Consider the following 20,338-nt stretch of genomic DNA (forward strand, 5'->3'; position numbering starts at 1 on the left):
GTTGGCAGGAGCAGGGACCGAGCAACGGGAACTCACCCCGTCGCGGGAATCGGAAACCGCTGACCTTCTGATTGGCAAGTCCTAGGCTCTGTGGTTTAGACCACAGCGCCACCCGCGTCCCTGTAAGTGAAAGATTACTTGCTCCTTTTTCTGGCTTGCTGGCTTGCTTGGAGAGTGAAACAGCAGCAGCAGCAGCAGCAGGGCTCAGGGATTGTGGAACGATGCCGCCCCACATGCTGCCCCTCCTTTTGGGGGAGAGAAGCAAGTTCTACACCCTTCCCTTCCTGCCCTACAAGCAAACCTCGGCTCGGCTCAGTCTGCAGGGAGAGACTTCCTTCTCCATCTCTCTCCTGCTCACTCGCTCTCCTTTGGAAAGGAGGGCAACCTCTTTTTTCTTTTCTTTTCTTTTTTAAATAATATTTATTAAGATTTCAAAAAAGTTACAATAATAAAAAAGAAAAGAGAAAGAAGAGAAAAATACAAAACACAAAGAGATAAAAAACAATTAAAAACAAATCAACCTTTCCATATCTTAACTTTCATTTACTTGTTTCCCTGACCTCCTCACACCTCCCTTTTTTGTATTCTAGTTCAATTAATTATTTCAGCAAATCCTTTCCATTTTTGCTTTTATCCTAATGGCTTATCTTAATATATTATAACTTTACCTTCTCACCTGTTAACAATGCATCTTTAAATACTCCTTTATAACATTACTGCTAAAGCCACATAACTTCATTCCAGCATCCTTCTAACATTCCTTAATTTTACAATATTTCTGTAAATAGTCTTTAAATTTCTTCCAGTCTTCTTCTAAAGGGCACCCTCTTTTTTTCTGAGCCCCATACAGTACCAAGGAAAGCCTTCGCCCACTCCTCCCACAAACGCAAAGCACAAGAGACAGGCACTCACTTCATCTTGTGGGCTTCGTCGCAGCTGGCCTGGACGTGCTGGAGGGCCTGCAGGATTGGGGTCTGGTTGAAAACTGCCGGGGAATCGGAAGGAAAGAGCAGCAGGAAGTCAGTGAAATGAAATTTCAAGAAAGCATGGCGGCGTCACATCCTTGGAACATGCACATCTGAGAGGACTGCAGGATGAACGGCATAGATGGGGGGGGGTTTAACACCAAGTCACTTGCATGCGTAAGAGCCCAGGCAATCTGCCCTCTGCCAAGTCAGGACTCCTGGACCGGAATTCTTGTCTACACTTAATGGGCAGCGGCTCTGCGAGGTTTCAGATGGGAAGTCTCTCCCAGCCCTAACTGGAAATGCCATCAGGAATAGAAACTCTCTTTCTTTTTAGCTATTTTCCCTTCTTTTTTATTTAATAATAATAATAATAATAATAATAATAATAAATTTTTATTTATATCCCGCCCTCCCCAGCTGAAGCCGGGCTCAGAGTGGCTAACAACAATAAAAGTAACGCAACATTCTAAAATCAATTCATTCTATATATCCTATTCATATGTATCATATTCATATGATATAAATGTGATAAAGGGTTCCCCCTCCCCCAATTATTTCTTCTCTGTTCTTTCTTTCTCTTTTTTATACAATTGTGTTTGGTAAGGATAATGAGTATTCTACATTTTTCTTTTTTCTTCTTTTTTGATTTACTGCTTTTTATAAATGTGTTTGGATTTTAGTGCTCCATGTGTTAAAAACCTTCAATGAAATTCTTTTTTAAAAAAATAATGTTTGTTTTAAAAAAAACACAGCTTATTCTGGGAATTATGAGAACTACCTAAACTGTATAGAAGCTTATTCATGTATGGCAGAAGTCCCAGCAAAGGAAGAATGGATACAAAAACTTATGGAATATGCAGAAATGGCAAAACTTAGCAGAAGAATAAGAAATCAAAATAATAAACTTTTTTTATTATAAAAGAATGGAAATGGGTTATGGAATATTTACAGATAAATTGTAAACAGGTATGAACATTGGTAGGATTACTGTAGTAACCTGCAGTTTTATAAGAGTATATATTTAAAGTAGATGAATAAATGAGCATATTAAGTTAATTTGGATATACAGAAGATAGATATAAATATATATTAAAGATTTCTTGGTTTACAAAAGTATGTGCAATGTCTCTTTTTTCAAGTTACATTTTCTACAGATCCGTTTCATCTGTTGAGACATTAGTGTTACCTTAGAAAGAAAAGGGGGAAAGAGGTGGGGGGCATGGGGGGCGGAGTCGGGGTCGGGTGGCAATGTTTCTATTCTACTTAATGCATGTGATATGCAGAAGATATTAAAAATAAATTTAAGGAACTGTAGAAAGAGGGGGAAGGAAGTCAAGTTTTGAAATGTTAAAATGATTGCAAAATTAATGAAATGTATAAACCTGAAAAGCATAAATATATATACAGTGGTGCCTCGCAAGACGAAAAGAATCCGTTCCGCGATTCTCTTCGTCTAGCGGTTTTTTCGTCTTGCGAAGCAAGCCCATTGACGGCTTAGCGGATTAGCGCTATTAGCGGTCTAGCGGCTTTTAGCGATCAGCTGAGAAGCGGCTTATCAGCGGATCAGCTGATAAGCGGCTTAGCGGCTTAGGAAAAGGGCGAAAAAAGCGAAAAAACCCCGCGGGAACTCGCAAGACATTTTCGGCTTGCGAAGCAACCCCATAGGGAAATTTGTTTTGCGAAGCGCCTCCAAAACGGAAAACCCTTTCGTCTAGCGGGTTTTCCGTCTTGCGAGGCGTTCGTCTTGCGGGGCACCACTGTATATATATAGATATATTTAAAAAGGGAATCAAACCTGGGACTTTCTGCCTGAACTCAGCTACGGTCCTGCACTTACAATTCAGACAAGAGTCTAGTCCTCATGATCTTAAATAAGAGTGCTGGTTTAAACAGGAAGCTGGCTTATACGGAGTCAGGCATTTGGTCCACCTAGCTGAGCGCTGTCTACATCAGGCATAGGCAAACTCGGCCCTCCAGATGTTTTGGGACTACAACTCTCATCATCCCTAGCTAACAGGACCAGTGGTCAGGGATGATGGAAACTGTAGTCCCAAAACAACTGGAGGGCCGAGTTTGTATACATCGACTAGCATCAGCTCTCTGTGGGAGAGTCTTTATAAACCCTTCCTGCAGATGCCACTGGGGACTTTCCGCCGGCAGAGCAGGGCTCTGGCACTGAGCTTTAAGGCCTCATCGCCAAAGGGAAAACATGCACTTACAGTTCTGTTTGGTGTTGGTGAGGTTCAGGCGCAGGTTATCTAGGTGCTCCAGGATCTGTTCCAAGGTGAGCTGGGCGAGTTTGCTGCTGGAACTGCGCAAGCTGGAAGCAAAGAGCCAGAGAAAGGAAGGGGGGAAAGAGAGAGGACGCAGGCAGGGTCATTAGAAACGGGCTTCTAACGTTTTGCATGGAAAACAACGGCAAAGACTCAGAACCCTGGGAGTGCCTGCTTGCTTTCCCCTCCTACAACTTACAACGAACGCACCAAGTATCTAGCCCTCATGAAGGCATGAGTTAAGAACGCAAGAAGCGCTTTGATGGCCCATCTAGTCCAGCCGCCTGTTCCCATAGCGGACACAGAGGGGCTGCAATGGAAGCATGCGAGCGGGGCCTGAGAGCAGCAACAGCAGCAGCAGCGCTCTCCTCACTTTCAATTCTTAAAGGTAAAGGGACCCCTGACCATTAGGTCCAGTCGTGGCCGACTCTGGGGTTGCGACGCTCATCTCGCTTTACTGGCCAAGGGACCCGACGTACAGCTTCCGGGTCATGTGGCCAGCATGACTAAGCTACTTCTGGCGAACCAGAGCAGTGCACACAAATGCCATTTACCTTCCCGCCAGAGCGGTACCTATTTATCTGCTTGCACTTTGACGTGCTTTCAAACTGCTAGGTTTGCAGGAAAAGGGACCGAGCAACGGGAGCTCACCGCGTCACGGGGATTCGAACCGCCGACCTTCTGATCGGCAAGCCCTAGGCTCTGTGGTTTAACCCACAGCGCCACCCGCGTTCCTCCAATTCAATTCTTAGGAGCTAGGGAAAAAACTGGGCAGGAACAGTAGCCGCCGTCCTTCGAGTATTTGCTTTCCAACTTGTCTGTGGTTTTTCCACTTGCTTATTTTGGCTTCTTATGTTTGGGGGAAGGGACGCCATCCGTTTTTAAAATAAGCTCCGGTCCGGTTGCTTAGCGTTGATGCTCGGATGCTGGAGAAGGAACTCCACTAGATGTCGTCCTTGCTCTGTGAATGTTAAGAAGGATGTCCTTGTTCTCTGAATGAATGGCTACATGCCGTTTGTGTGTGTGTGTGTGTGTGTGTGTGTGTGTGTGTGTGTGTGTGTGTCCTGCTTTGGGAAATGTCTTGCCATGAAACCAGGAAGCTGCCTGGGACCACGCAAAGGCGATGCTCTAGCTCTGAGCGGTGGAGGAAAAGGTTTTCCTCCCTCCTAACACTAAGGTCCGTATAGTTAAAGCTATGGTTTTCCCAGTAGTGATGTATGGAAGTGAGAGCTGGACCATCAAGAAGGCTGATCACCGAATTGAGGCTTTTGAATTATGGTGCTGAAGAAGACTCTTGAGAGTCCCACTGGACTGCAAGAAGATCAAACCTATCCATTCTTAGGGAAATCAGCCCTGAGTGCTCACTGGAAGGACAGATCCTGAAGCTGAGGCTCCAATACCTTGGCCACCTCATGAGAAGAGAAGACTCCCTGGAAAAGACCCTGATGTTGGGAAAGATGGAGGGCACAAGGAGAAGGGGACGACAGAGGATGAGATGGTTGGACAGTGTTCTCGAAGCTACCAGCATGAGTCTGACCAAACTGCGGGAGGCAGTGGAAGACAGGAGTGCCTGGCGTGCTCTGGTCCAGGGGGTCACCAAGAGTCGGAGACGACTAAATGACTAAACAACAACAACACTAGGAGAGAGAATCTGATGAAGCTGGACGTGGAAGGCTCAGGTGAAAAGACTTCTTCACGGGGCGTGCAAACTGCAGAACTTGCTCCTCTGGGAAAGGAGCAACCAGCTGGGATAGCTTTGAAAGAGGACTTGGTGGGGGCAACGATCAAGGGCAGCTACCAACTCAAGGCTGCACCTGCGGTTCTCCCCCCACTCTTCTTATCCTCACAACCCCGTGCGGCAAGGCTAGGCTGAGAGGCAGCGACTGACCCCAGGCTCACAAACACTGAAATTCATGGCTGAACAGGGATTCGAACCCGGGCCTCTCCCAGGTCCTAGTCTGGCACTTAAGCACTGCACCACCACAGGCTCCTTTGGCATCTGTCATAGGACGCAACCTGTAGCCAGGCTCTGAGCAGGCAGAGTGAGATCGGAGTCCTCTTTTGTATGAGCAAAAAGAAAGAGCCCTCCTTTTCCAGACATTACATGGGAGCACAGACACGAGATCCAAAGCGTTGCTCCTATGATGCAGAGGGAGATGGTGGAGGTGAGGGATAGCTCTAGGTTCCTGGGGGGGGGGGACATGACCCCCTCCCGCCCTTGAGCCAAGCAGAGAGCATCAGATCTGCCTTGGCCCCTCCACAAGACAGGTGAAATCGACTCCAGGTAGCCCAGAGAGGCCGGAGCCCTCCTCTCTGCATCCTTCCAAACCTCCCCACCCTGCAAAAATTTCCACTTGGCTCTAATTGGGCTTGGGTTCCTGGCACAGGACCCCTCAGTCACCGCTGGGCTGCCCACCCCCACCCCCACCCCCGCAGGGAAATCTCCCAGATAAATTGCCCTGGGTTTGCAATGCAGATGCGAAGGCGGCTCAAGGAAGTGGGTCCAATTAGGAGAAGCAAAGCGAGCGGCTCTCTTCTCTCTCGGGATAAGACGATGAAAAGAGAAACATGATAGGAGGTGTGATTTTTGTCCTTTGGGAAGGGGTGGCAACAGAGGGAGATGGTGGCCGCCTTTAGGTGCCCCACCCACGGCCCACATGCTCTCTTTGCATGCGCAGATTGAGGTTTACAGCTTTCAGTATTTTTTAAAAAAGATAAACGGGACAAGGTTCTAGTCCTTATGACAGTGACATCAGACGATTAGGCCCGATATACTTTTCTTGATCCACTCAACAACAAACGTTCGCTGGGTGGTTCTTGGTTCAGTTGCCCTCTCTCAGGCTAACTCAGTTTGCAGGCCCATTGTGAGGATAAAACAGGACGGTCCTTTGTTGTTATCCTCGGAAAGAAGGGCAACACAAGAAACAGGCAAATATGTATTGCAACGAAACCTCTACCCATGTGTTGTATGGAGGATAAAATTATATGTAGTTCCGACATGCAGCAAAATCCCTTTGAACAGTGGAGATGCTTTTTGAACACCCCTCCCATTTTGTTTTAAACTCCTTGCATGCAGAAAGCTAGCCTCTCAAACACGTGTGCCTTTTCCCTGGCACACTGTTTTTCTAGGTGCAAGGTGCATTGAGCAGATGGCCTCTGCCTGCAGCTGCAGCAGGCCTGCAGCCAAATACCCCACACAGGCAGGCAGGCAGAGCAAGAACTTGAACAGAGGTTGCCCATGTTTGCTGGAACTAACACAAGAAGAGCCTTGCAGGATCAGGGCCAATGGCCCATCTAGTCCAGACTCCTGTTCTTACAGTAGGAAGCCCTCAAGCAGAACCCTTGAGTATTAGGGCAGTTCTCCCCTCCTGTGGCTTCCAGCAGCTGGAACATCTGTCTCCGACTGCGGGACAAGAGCATAGCCATTGTGGCTAGTAGCCACTGTTGGCCTCCTCCTCCTCCTCCTCCAAGGTTTAGATGGCATGCCTACTTCTGGTATGGAAAAGCAAAAGTACAAAAAGGATTCCACAACCGTTTAATAATAAGGTCCCTGTTCAAAGTATGGGAGAAATATAAAGATTTACTAGAACCAAAAACACCCTGGTGGCTATCACCTACTGAAGCACTATCACTTAAAATATTGGGGGGCAAAGGAGAGTGGCCAACATATAGAGAGCTGCAGGTTGAAAGAAAGGGAAAGTTAACTTTGAAAGAATATGACGAAGTAAAAGAACCTCTTCAAAGCTGGCTGCATCATAGACAATTAAAGGATATCTTTAAGGAGGATAATAAAAAAGGCTTCTTATCTTTGGTTTCCAGATTCCAAAAGGAAGTGATAGAAGAAAATACAAAATTATTTTTAAAAAGGCATATAACGTTCTTTTGGAGTGGGAAACCAAAGATGAAGAAGTAAAACCGGTAATGATTAAATGGGCACAAGACATGGGCCATAATATACGATTTCAGGATAGTCCAATCTGCTTTCAAAGCAGATTGAAATAGCAGGCTGGCGGCCTGCTATTGCTGATGTTTTCGGATGGTGCAATAAAGTTTACGACGAGGTTGCCGGCTGTCGCTGCATCTTGTGGTGGTGAGTTCCACAGTTTAATGACGCCGATGGGAGCTGCAGTTCGCAGCAACTCCTGGAGGGTCGAAGTGCCCCTCTCTCCTGAGCCAGGTGGAGGGAACAGCCTTGTTCTTGCTGTCGGAAAACCCCGGCCGACCTACTGCAAAATCACCCAGAGATCAACCGGGAAGTAGATCCCAATCTACCTTCCGCTCCCTGCTGGGCTGAAGCAACCTCCTCCTCCCTTCCCAGCCCATGTTTACCTTTGGCGTTTTCGGGGAAGGCTGTTGTTCTTGATCAGCAGGGACTTGATGTGCTCAGCCAAGAGGTCGTCGTGCTTGATGCACCAGTGCCGGAGGATGCTGGTGGTGAACTGGTCGTCCGGGTGGCATGGCCGGCTGAGAACCATCTTCACCATGTCTTCGCTAGGCCTGCGGCAAAATGCATGGCTTATTGTTATCCCTGCTTTTTGTTTGTTTTTCCAAGGGGCAAGGAAACCAGGAGAGCGGGAGAAGACCCATTGCCGTGATTTAATAAGAGAGCCTCGGGCTTGGCAGCGGAATGTGGCCCTCCAATCCTCTCTGCCTGGCCCCTGGGAGTTCTCCGCAGGCCACGCCCCTCACCAGACTCCGCCCCCCTCAGAGGCTTCTACTGTTCTTGCAACTCTAATCCATGTTTCTTGCTTGTCTGGACAGACCGACAGGGGCGTCCGCTTAGAAACCAGCCTACTGTACAAAGATAACGTTTATTTGAACTGATTGTATAATGAAATGATTTTAGAATGTTGTATTATTTTACTGTTGTTAGCTGCTCTGAGCCCGGCTTCGGCTGGGGAGAGCGGGATATAAATAAAAAATTATTATTATTGTTGTTGTTGTTGTTGTTAGCTCCGCCCACTTCTGCCTCTGGCAGCAGCCTTAGCCGAATTAAGACCTGGATCCCGGCCAGCCAACAGGTATTCTGGCTGTCATAGTTGAGCGCAAATCCCTTAAAAATATCCCACGGAGCCAAAGCCTGCCTCAAAGGGAGGCCGGATTTCCCCAGCATGCCCCTGCTGTTGAACACGCAGCTGGGAAGCTGCCTGAGTTTGCCTCAAGGCAGCAGGAGGCGCTGGGCTCCGGGCGCTGCCTTCCTTTCCTGGGTTCACTCAGCGTGGCAGGTCAGAGGAAGGGAGAGGAGAAACAGCCTGCTCCCTTCCAGGCCCCTTATGAATAGAAATTAAGGGGCTCTCTGCAGGGCCATTGGCAAAGGTCACGCTGGGACATTGCAGCCTCCCTGAGTCGGGGAGGAGGAAGCACAAAACAGTAGCCAGTTTCGGGAGAGAAGTCACAGAGGCAGTAGCTGGAAAAGCAAGGCGCTGGTGGATGCTCGGCCTCTGCCTGAAGAAGGGATTGCAACTAAAAAAACCCTACTGGATCAGACAAAAATAAAGCAAAACAAACCATCCTGTTTCCAACAACCGTACGCTGGGGGGCTCCAAGAAATCCAGAATGGACAGAGCTTATAGTACAGTGGTACCTCGGGTTAAGTACTTAATTCGTTCCGGAGGTCCGTTCTTAACCTGAAACTGTTCTTAACCTGAAGCACCACTTTAACTAATGGGGCCTCCCGCTGCTGCCGTGCCGCTGCCGGGTAATTTCTGTTCTCATCCTGAAGCAAAATTCTTAACCTGAGGTATTATTTCTGGGTTAGCAGAGTCTGTAACCTGAGGTACCACTGTATTGCATGGTATGCCCTCTCTCTCTGAAATTAACGGAGCGAGTCTACTCCAAGTAGGACCACCACTGGCTACAACCCATAACTCCCCATCGTCACCTTTTGTCCTGCCACCTCGAATTCAGTTATGAGCGGCCCCAGTGCTAAATTAAGTAGCAACCGAGTTCCTTGCTCATCTTGGGGGTCTTCAGAACTCTTTCTGCCCGGCCCGGTGCACCTCAGGGAAATGCAATCCGGCCCCTTTGCTGCCGCAAAAATCTATCATTAGATGAGCGGGGGGGAAGCGATAACCTCCCCACCTGCAGCTTGTTTGCAGGGATCGTCTGAGGAGAGGGACTGAGTGCCGGCACATACACCAGCCGCATCCACCGTGACCCGGTGAAATAAAAAGGTTAGCTGCCCCGGCTTTTAAATCTCGGTGTTTTTGCAACAGAAGGAAACTGAAGTTCTCCGATATCCGCACTGGAGCCTGCATATGGGGATGCAGAAGACCCAACAAAGCCCCTGGCTGCAGTTATCAGTCCCGGCCGTCGGAAAAGGCACGGACACCCTCGACCGCTGTTTGCTGCTGCCTCCGGGCGGGTGTGCTGGGTCCAGGCAGACGATGTCTTGCCTTAATCTGAGCAGCTGCGCAGGAAATTGGGAGCCAGCTCAGGTCAAACCAGCAACGAGATAACACACCTTCCCCGGCGCTTGGATCGCCAATTAACATTTTGGAATTGCAAGTCGGGTGTGGGGAGGGAACGCACTCTGCCTTTCGGCTTCTGATAGCTCCCCAGCTGCCATGGCCACACGAACCCTGTCCATAACTCATTGCAATGCCGTCCGCAGCCCTAAAGGGCGATTACATAGAGCGGGGAGGCGAGAGGAGGAAGGCAAGCGATTTGCTCTGTGTGTTTGTGAAATATAGCTTTAATTTCCCACCCTCAGCTGCCGTGTGTCAAAAGTTTGGGCTTATTAAAAGCTGGAAGGCTCAGAGAGCTCTTCCCATCATGGGTAGAAGTTGCATCAGGAGACAGGGGGAATGTAGGAAGTTGCCTTAGACCAAGTCGGGTGAAAACAATCTTGGAAATTGCAAAGGAGAACCTTAGGAGGGCCAGGTGGAGAGGAGTAGAGGTCCGTGTGTGGCCCTTGGTTCCCTGCCCCTGCTTAGGAGCACACCCAGGAGAAACATAGGTAAAGGTAAAGGGACCCCTGACCATTAGGTCCATTCGCGGCCGACTCTGGGGTTGCGGTGCTCATCTCGCTTTATTGGCCGAGGGAACCAGTGTACAGCTTCCGGGTCATGTGGCCAGCATGACTAAGCCACTTCTGGTGAACCAGAGCAGTGCACGGAAATGCTGTTTACCTTCCTGCTGGAGCGGTACCTATTTATCTACTTGTACTTTGACGTGCTTTCAAACTGCTAGGTTGGCAGGAGCTGGGACCGAGCAACGGGAGCTCACCCCGTCGCGGGGATTCAAACCGCCGACCTTCTGATCGGCAAGTCCTAGGCTCTGTTGTTTAACCCACAGCACCACCCGCGTCCCATAGGAGAAACATGGGAAGTGTTAAAAGCCCCGACTGATGCCTTCCTCCTGCTTGATTTCTTTCTCTCTCCATCCCTTGCCTCGCCACCCCTGTATTTTGGCAGGCGCCAACCATCTCCCTGAGAGACCCTTTTCTTCCCATGCAGCCCTGAAGCCAGGCACCTCCGCTCGAAGGGCACTTGAGGCAACTGTGACATACAGCGTTTTGGATACTTACTTCTCCCGTCTCAGCTGCAGCAATAAGCAGGAAAGCGCCTCAGGGTGTTCTGAAATGCAGAGAGAGGTTTGTTAAGCAGCTGCTAACCAACTCCGATGCAGAGCTCTGAGCTCCTGGGCAGCATATATCTCTATATTTGCCACTGCATCAGCAGAGCTGTGGCCTTCAGCCTGGGCCCAGTATGTTAGTGTCAGCACACAGATTTGGATTCTTGTAATTTATTATGACATTCATATGGGTGGCCTAGGAACCACGTGCCTACGGGACCACCTCTCCTGGTCTGCCCCGCGGAGGGCCTTAAGGTCCACAAATGACAACACTTTGGAGGTCCCAAGTCGCAAGGTGGTTAGATTGGTCTCAACTAGGGCCAGGGCCTTTTCAGTACTGGCCCCGACTTGGTGGAACGCTCTGTCACAAGAGACTAGAGCCCTGTGGGACTTGACATCTTTCCACAGGGCCTGCAAGACAGAGCTGTTCTGCCTGGCCTTTGGTTTGGACTCAGTCTGACCCTTATGTTTCCCTCCCCTTATGGTCTTGCTCTATGGGCTACTTTTAAAATGAGGCTGCATTTTAAATTGCATTTTAACCTGTATTTTAAATTGTCCCCCCCCCCAATTATGTTTTTACTGTAATTTTACTGGTGTTAGCAGCCCTGAGCCTGGCTCTGGCCAGGGAGGGCGGGGTATAAATAATATCCAACCCTTTTCTCCAAGGAACACAAGGTGGTGAACGCACTTCTCCCCCCTCTCGATTTATATCCTCACAACGACCTTGTGAATTAGGTTAGGCTGTGAGAAAGAGTGTGACTGGCCCAAGGTGAGTTTTATGGCTGAGTGGGGATTCGAACCCCAGCCCCCCTGGTCCTAACCAGGGAGAGGATAGAGACTTTAATTAGACAGATAGGTAGACATGGACCCTGCAATGTCTCTGCTTCTGGAAATTAAGCTAGGGAGAGATGCATTTCTAGACGCCGAGAATCAAGACGATCTGAAAAGGAACACCACATTATATGGAAACCTGTGGCTCTTAATCCATGACATATCAGGATGCATGAGGAAAGAAACACACACAGTGTCTCCTCAGGGAAAACCTGAACCGTTTCTTCCTTCAAGTATTCTGGAGCTGAGCCCTGCCTCTGAAAACCACTACGCCACACTGGCTCTCGGTATGAAAACATAATAAATAGAATAAATAGCGGCAAACGCACACGCTTGTTGGTGCCATTGGGCAGTGTTTTCCAATGTGTGACTACATCCTTCTTGTCAACCATCGTCAGCGATGGACTTGGTCACATGAAAGGAAAGGGCTCCATGAAAGGAAATCTAGAGTAACGGATCCCAGCAGGTCCCAGGATCCCTCCCAGGGTGCGAGTTTTTTTTGGTTTTTTTGGGGGGGGGTGTTCTGCCAGTATGTTTGGGCACCAGGTGGATGGAGTCAGGGTGGATGGAGTCCTGGGTAAAAGGCCAGGAGATTGAGGAGGTCCGTCCAATGGAGTATAGGTGTATTTGTAATTTGTATTACCGTATTTTTCGCTCTATAAGACACACCCGACCATAAGACGCACCTAGTTTTAGAGGGGGAGAACAAGAAAAAAAAATTCTCTCCCTCTCTGCTCAGTGCCCCTTCTCCTCCCGCTTCGCTGAAGGGGTGCTGTGCAGAGAGGGAAAGCTGTGCAGTGCCTTTCCAGCGAAGTGAAGCCAGGCGAGCGAGAGGGATCAGTGCGCACCGACCCCTCTTGCTCTCCTGGCTTCAGTGAAAGCAACGCGAAGCCTCCGGAGAGCGGCGGGAGCTCCTGCTGTACTCCGGAGGCTTCGGGCAGCTATCCCTGAAGCCTGGAGAGCAAGAGGGGTCGGTGCGCACTGACCCCTTTCACTGAAGCCACGGAGCCTGCATTCGCTTCATAAGACGCACACACATTTCCCCTTAATTTTTGGAGGGGGAAAAGTGTGTCTTATAGAGCGAAAAATACGGTAATTGTTTTATTGGGTGTTTTGTGCTGTTCCTGCTTTAGTTTGTCACATGCCGCTTAGAGAGATATTCCTATACTAAGCGGAACAGAAATGGTCTACGTAAGCAAAGCCCTAAACGGCCCGGGACCCAAGTACCTATAGGTGAGCCTTCCTCAATGAGGACTAGAATCTTCCCCCAATATCAACCATCTCAGACCCTGCAATTAGTGAGCGAGCAACCTGGTTGGCATTGACCTGTGACAGGGCCTTCTCGGTGGCGGCTCCCACATTTGCAAAACGGCCTGCCCGGTGAGTTCTATCCACCTCCCTCATTGCTGGCTTTTGGGAGGAATTTAAATAGGGTGGGGAAACATTCCTACTTTGCCTGGCTGTGCATCCCTCCTAACCCTGCAATGGCCAGTGGAGAGGATGCTCGGGCGACGCTCACCTTTATACTTGAGATGCTGGAGGATGGGGATGATGGTCTCCAGGGGGATGTTGTGGGCCAGAAACAGCTGCCACGTGCAGTATTGCTCAAAGGTCTCCCACTCCAAGCTCTGAACTGGAAAAAGTGGGCAAGGGGGAAAGAGGGAAGACAGGAAAGAGCCTGGCTGTCAAAAACGTGGCAGGGCAACTCAGTTCACAGTGTCTTGCATTGTTTCATGCATAATTGTAACCGCTCTGATTTTTTCTTTTTCTTTACCAACAGCAGCATATGAATATTTTTAGGAACAAACAAACAATCATCATCATCATCATCAGCAGCAGCATTATTATTATTACAGTCATACCTCGGGTTAAATATGCTTCAGGTTGAGTGTTTTCAGGTTACGCTCCACGGCAACCCAGAAGTAACAGAACACATTACTTCCGAGTTTCGCCGCTCGCGCATGTGTAGATGCTCAAAATGATATCACGTGCATGAACGGAAGCGGCGAAACGTGACCTGCGCACGCGCAGACGCATGTTACGTTCTACTCAGGATGCAAACAGGGCTCCGGAACGGATCCCGTTCGCATCCAGAGGTACCACTGTATTTAATGCAGGGCTCCCAAACCTTTGCAGGGCCACCGTCTACTTGGTTCCATAAACTCACCCCCAGTGCCCCCTACCCTATAAAAAGGATTCTCTGGGTTTCCACATCCCACTAAGGAAGATGGTAACACAATGAAATTCGAAACAGGGGCAATTAATTGTGCATTCATTCAAAATCCAATTCACATGATTTAACTTAATTCAACAAACCAGATGAGCTTGATTCAGTTATATGATACCAGCTTTTCAAAGTCTGATAAGTCACTGGCACTTCTGGTGCCCTCTGCCACCCCTCGCCTCTTTGTGCCCCCCAAGTAATCCCACTGCCCACCCTGGGAACCACCTTGCGAGGCTCAGAAATGATAAACTGGACCCCAATGTCCTCCCAGTGAGCTTCACGGATGAGGGAGGATTTGAACCCAGGTCTCCCAGGTCCTAGCCCAGCACTCTAACCACTACTATAGAAAGAGCGGAAGGGTCTATCTAAACACACTCCTTATCCCCCCCCCCTTTTAACCAAGACTTTGTTTTTTGGCACCTCTCCCCCGCCGAGCCCAACTCACTCAGAATATTGAGGACGGAGTCCTTCCGAAACATCACCAAGTTGCCCATCATAACGTGGCAGACTAATTCCTGGAGCTGGGGAGAACAGAGAGAGAGCGGGAGTCAGACTCACAGGTTTAGGAACAAGGCCACCAGGCGCAGGTCGCAGCGGAAGAGAAACGCAGGAACGTGAAATATGCATTAGGAAGATAGGGAGAAACTAAAAGCTGCCCTATATGGTAAATGAAACATGCATCTAAAAGTGGAACCTTGACTCGAGGGGGCTCACACCACCTTGCCTGAGCCGAGCATCCTTCAGTGTGGATCTACCGCATTTGTCGCTCCATAAGAGGCACCTTGTTTTTAGAGGGGGAAAGCCTCATTTTTTTGGGGGGGGGATCAGCTCACAGTTGTGCAGCTTTTTTTGCAAAGGGGAAAAGCCCCGTTTTTTTGAGGATCAGCTCAAAGTTGTTATACTGTGCAAATGCAGCCTAAGTCTTCTTCGTCGGCAGGGAGAAAATGCTACAGTATGAATACACCAAATGTCCACAAAGTCTTCTGACACCCTTAATTTCCACGCACACACCCACACACCACTTCCACCTTTCCCCACTGGCCCCACAATGCAGCCAAGGAACCAACGAAGCAGGATGTGGGGGGAAATGAGAGAAAGGGACGAGTGATGGAAACTGAGGCAGGGCTGGGAAAGGCACCAAGGTGGGCAGGGGTTCGGCTGGGAACATCCGGAATAGGGTAGGAGCCCAGCAAGGGGTCAGATCAGGTGGGAGGGGGGCCTCCCACCCTTTCCCACATGCGATACCATCTCGCAGTCTGCCCTGGCCAGGAAAACCTGCCCAAGAGACCCAGCCGTCCCAAAGCTGGCATGGGAAAGAGAGCGCTTGATGAACGAAGCTGATACGGATATATTAGGGGAGACAAAGGTTTATTTTTGGGAAACAGCCTGTATGTAGGCCCAACCAGGCTCAGAGGCAACACGCATGAGGCAAAAGTACTGCCTGCCAAGACACACACACACACACACACACACACACACACACACACACAACCTCTCCCACTTTGGCTATTTTTGGGTCACTCCAAACGGGCACCATGGCAACCTATTAGCATTGGCACCACACCGCCAGGCCTGCTCTCTCAGGGGGCTCTTTAGCCCAGAGCTCTGTTCTGGCGCTGTTACAATTTCTGGGAAATGGGGAAGAGGCCTGCAAGGTGGGTGTCCAGCCCTCTGGCCTGGAGATCAGGGCTGGGGGAAGAAGAGTCGGCTGCAGGGTCTCCATGGCAAAAAGAAGGGCGCCTGGGGCATGTGCAGAGGCCCATGCTTTTTTCTTTGTTTTTGACAAGGCCATGCTCTGGGTGTCTGGAGAAAGGGCTCCCGTGTAGCCCCGGACTGATACAGAGCTGAACCAGTCGCCATCAGGAGAAGATCTCTCCCTATGGCTCTCTCTGTGGCTGTGTTCACACCATGCCTTTGAAGCAACCACACACACCCCAGCAAAGAATCATGGGAATTGTAGTCTATCTCTTACATACAACTGCCAGCACCCCTTAAAGGTAAAAGGTAAAGGGACCCCTGACCATTAAGTCCAGTTGTGACCGACTCTGGGGTTGTGGCGCTCATCTCGCTTTACTGGCCGAGGGAGCTTCCGGGTCATGTGGCTAGCAGGACTAAGCCGCTTCTGGCGAACCAGAGCAGCGCAGGGAAACGCCGTTTACCTTCCCGCTGGAGTGGTACCTATTTATCTACTTGCACTTTGACGTGCTTTCGAACTGCTAGGTTGGCAGGAGCTGGGACAGAGCAACAGGAGCTCACCCCGTCACGGGGATTCGAACTGCTGACCTTCTGATCAGCAAGTCCTAGGCTCTGTGGTTTAACCCACAGCACCACCCGCATCCCTGCCACCTGCGTCCCTTGTTAAAGGTTGACAGCACCCTTTAGCAAACTACAATTCCCAGGATTCCTTGCTGGGGTGTGCCTGGGTGCTTTTTATGGTGCGAATGCAGCCAGAGGTTAAGAAGCAACATAGTGGTTAGCATGTCAGACTGCGATCCGCGCGCACAGGGTTCGAATCCCCGCTCAGCCATGAAAGATGCGGGGCAATCTTGGGCCAGTCGGTCTCTCGCCCTAACCTAACAAACAGGGTTGTTTGTGCAGATAACATTGGGGAGAGAGAACCTCGAGCTCCTTAAATGAAAGGTGGAACATAACTGCAATAAATAGAATGGATAAAAACACTGCCCATCCACGCAGCAAGGCATGCAACATCTGCCCGTGGTCCGGGAGGCTGGCCGGGGCTGGGAGTGGGAGAGCGGAGGCCAATCTAGTCTGATCTACTCCCAGAAAGAACAGGCCCATCCCAGTCATCAGTCTCTCCACCCACAGAGGCAGGCAGCGCTCCAGACGCTGTTTGACTCCAATGCCCAATAACCAGCATGGCTGATGGTGGATGATGGGAGTTGCAGTTCAGAAACATCTAGAGCAGCGGTTCTCAACCTGTGGGTCCCCAGATGTTGTTGGACTACAACTCCCACCATCCCTGACCACTGGTCATGCTGGCTAGGAATGACGGGAATTGTAGTCCAACAATGTCTGGGGACCCAGAGGTTGAGAAACACTGATCTAGAGGGCCCCACAGGCTCCTAGACACATGTCCCAACCAATGTGCTTAGAGGTGTTAGCAGAGAAAGGGAATGTGTGGCCTTTCAGATATTATTGGATTCCAGCTATCATCGGCCCCAGCCTGCAGGGCCAATGGCCAGGATGATGGGAGGTACAATCCAACCACATATGGAAGGCCACATGTCCTCCATCCTTGCTTTGGGAGAGAGGATGGGGCTGACCGCTAATCGAACGTCTCTGTTTGGAGGATCTCCTCCCAGTTCTGCCTCTGAAACAATGCAGTGTGCCTGGCTGCATTGACACAATAACTGGCTGCATTGACACAATACCTGGAGGCAGCTCTTGAAGGAGCAAAGGACAGCAAGCACACAGGCTCCCCCAGCTCTGACCACAAGGAGAGGCCTTACCTGAGCTGAGTCAATGACGGCCACAATCATGTTCAGCAGCTCCCCGCTCCGCAGGGTCTCGTCTGGAAACTTGGGACAGAGGGAGAGGCAATCAGGGGAAAGCAACAACAGACCTAATGCTGCTTTTCAGTCTAAGGAGACAGCGAGTTACAACTTTTTGAAGCTCGGTTTATGCAGGCAACCGAACTCAGGCAGGGATATTGTTTTCGTGAATGTTAAAAAAAAGTACAAGCACTTTCTCACAGTTGTGGAGGATACAAAGCCCTATGCGGTCTAGGACCCACGTACCTACAGGACCGTCTCTCCTGGTATGCCCCATGGAGGGCCTTAAGGTCCACAAATGACAACACTTTGGAGGTCCCACAAGGTGGTTAGATTGGTCTCAACTAGGGCCAAGGCCTTTTCAGTATTGGCCCCGACTTGGTGGAACGCTCTGTCACAAGAGACTAGGGCCCTGAGGGACTTGACATCTTTCCACAGGGCCTGCAAGACAGAGCTGTTCCGCCTGGCCTGTGGTTTGGACTCAGTCTGACCCTTATGTTTCCCTCCCCTTATGGTTTTGATCTATGAGCTACTATTAAAATGAGGCAGCATTTTAAATTGTATTTTAACCCGTATTTTAAATTGGGTTACCCCCCATTATGTTTTTATTGTAATTTTACTGGTGTTATCCGCCCTGAACCCGGCTCTGGCCGGGGAGGGCGGGGTATAAATAAAATAATATCAATAATAATAATTACTATTATTATTAATGGAAGAATAAATAAAAGGTCCTGAACTAGCAAAACCAGCTTCTCAATATTTAAAAATGGTTAAAACTGGCCAAAGCACCCAGCCCAATCCCGGACTACACAGAGGCCTGTGATCCTGTCCACTATGTACAGCAGGGGGCGCCACAGGCTGGGTGTAGCTGGCTTGACCTTGTATTGCAATAGGGGACAGCAAGAGAGAGAAGAAATGAGAACCGTACAGGGCAAAGCCCAAGGCAATTTGTTGGCAAAGCTGCTTCACTTTCTGAAACAGGTGCCAGAGACGGGGGGGGGGGGGGCAGGGGACTCTTGACACTTGCAACTCCATTCGAAACAGGAAGCGCAACACCAGCAACGCAAAGACAAAAAAACGGTTTTAGATGTGGCGACAACTCTCCCGCTTTGCAGAGAGGTCGTCGTTCTCTCCCTCTAGCTTGAGTGGCAGAACTATGTCGTCTTCCCATTGTTTTTAGGGGGTTCGTGGGGTTTTGGGGGTAGTATTTTGTATATTGCGGATACCATCCCTTTGTCGTGTCCCTTTGTTGTTAGGAGGAGGTTTTCGAAGGTTGCCAGGGGACTAGTTGCCGCTGATTTTACTACTGGGTTGTTTAAGAGGGCGTGTAATTGGTGATGTGTTAACCAGGGCATTTGGGTATCCTCTAGTTTGTCTCGTATGTCTTGTGTTGACAAGGGTTTGTTATTTTTATAGAAGTCTGTTAGGCGATATAGGCCTTTGGTTCACCATGTTTTAATCTGGAGGTTTTGTGCTGTGTAATGCCTGGGGGAAAGTCTCTCAGTTTAAGTGGAGGAAATGGATGGGACAAATCTCTGGAGGCTATCGAGGGCCACCCGCCACAATGGCTAGGCTCTGCCTCCATGCCTGGATGAGAGTCATTCATTCTAAGATGCCATGGAGCCACAGCCCTAAAAGAAACCCAAACCCTGAGCTTCTAGTCAAGAGGAACATAGGGAGATACCTTAGACCACTGGGTCCATCAAGTTCAGTATTGTCTCCGCTCTCCAGGACTTTCCAGCAGGGGACATTCCCAGCCCTACCTGGCAATGCCAGGGGCAGATCCTGGGACTTTCTGTGTCCAAAGAAAATGCTTTTCCACTGAGCTACGGGTCCTTCCCCCGAGGACCAAAGAGAGCAGAGCGATAGACCGGCAACGGGAAGGAAAAAGGCAACGAGGTTGCCGTGCTGAAAAGGGGTAAAGCCAGTGGCTGCAGAGGATAATGCGGTCTGGTTGTTCTGGGGGAAAGGCCTTTGGCAAACAAGGGCTTCGCCCCGCCCTGCTGGCCTGTCGGCTGCTGAGCGATGGAAGCAATAAAACGTTTCATTAAACCTAACGGCCTGGAGAACAGGCAGCGTAAAACCTCCCCGGAGCCCGGCCGTGTCCAGAGATGGCTCGGGGTCTGCGAGGCATATGCGATCGCTCAAGGAGCACGTGATAAAAACACACCGGGGGAAGCAGTGTAGGAGGGTGGAAGGGAAGCAAAGGTCCTGGTAGAGAAAAGGGGAGAGGGCGGGGCCTTAAGGAGACCTGCCTCGAAAGAAAAGGCGAGCACGAAAAATGCTAGGGGTCGCTGTTATCTGGGGAGGCCTCTGGATGCTGTCGGACTCCAACTCCCATCAGTCCCAGAAACCGGTGCTGCCAATGGTCAGGGATGATGGAGTTGGGAGTCCACAGGTTCTCCACCCTCTCCTAGACACCTCTACTAGCCAATCAGGGATCCCTTATTATTAATAATAATAATAATACCCCACCCATCTGGCTGGGCTTCCCCAGCCACACTGGATGGCTTCCAACAAAACATTAAAATACTGTAATGCATCAAACATTAAATGCTTCCCTGAACAGGGCTGCCTTCAGATGTCTTCTAAAAGTCTGGTAGTTGTTGTTCTCTTTGACATCTGGTGGGAGGGCGTTCCGCAGGTGCCACTACCGAGAAGGCCCTCTGCCTGGTTCCCTGTAACTTGCCTTCTTGCAGTGAGGGAACTGCCAGAAGGCCCTCGGCGCTGGATCTCAGTGTCCGGGTAGAACGATGGGGGTGATTCGCTCCTTCAGAGATACTGGACCGAGGCACTTACAGTGCAAAGTAGCGATGGGGAGACCATGGCCCTCTCTAGCTGTTAGTGAGCCTGCAATTCCCATCAGACCCAACCATCATGGTCATGGATGATGGGAGTCCAGAAACATCTGGAGGGCCACAGGTTCACCATCCTTTCCTAGACCCCTGTCCAAGC

The 20,338-nt window shown here is 49.8% G+C and overlaps 1 protein-coding gene and 1 long non-coding RNA gene across 3 annotated transcripts in view; one reads left to right on the forward strand and one right to left on the reverse strand.

The window, feature by feature from the left end:
- Positions 1-20,338, forward strand: part of LOC309330184 — a 182,011-nt gene that overhangs the window by 85,094 nt on the left and 76,579 nt on the right. The window lies entirely within an intron of this gene.
- Positions 1-20,338, reverse strand: part of INTS3 (integrator complex subunit 3) — a 93,105-nt gene that overhangs the window by 4,524 nt on the left and 68,243 nt on the right. For both annotated transcript variants that reach the window (XM_081840893.1, XM_081840892.1), the window contains exons 22-28: positions 17,342-17,410; positions 14,317-14,392; positions 13,167-13,280; positions 10,770-10,818; positions 7,571-7,738; positions 3,188-3,288; positions 913-985 (exon numbers count right to left, since the gene is read on the reverse strand). In XM_081840893.1, the coding sequence (XP_081697019.1) occupies positions 913-985; positions 3,188-3,288; positions 7,571-7,738; positions 10,770-10,818; positions 13,167-13,280; positions 14,317-14,392; positions 17,342-17,410 (650 nt within the window). The remainder of the gene's footprint in view (positions 1-912; positions 986-3,187; positions 3,289-7,570; positions 7,739-10,769; positions 10,819-13,166; positions 13,281-14,316; positions 14,393-17,341; positions 17,411-20,338) is intronic.

This window comes from Podarcis erhardii, assembly GCF_964252035.2.
Source record: "Podarcis erhardii genome assembly, chromosome: 15".
NCBI classification, from domain to species: Eukaryota; Metazoa; Chordata; class Lepidosauria; order Squamata; family Lacertidae; genus Podarcis; species Podarcis erhardii.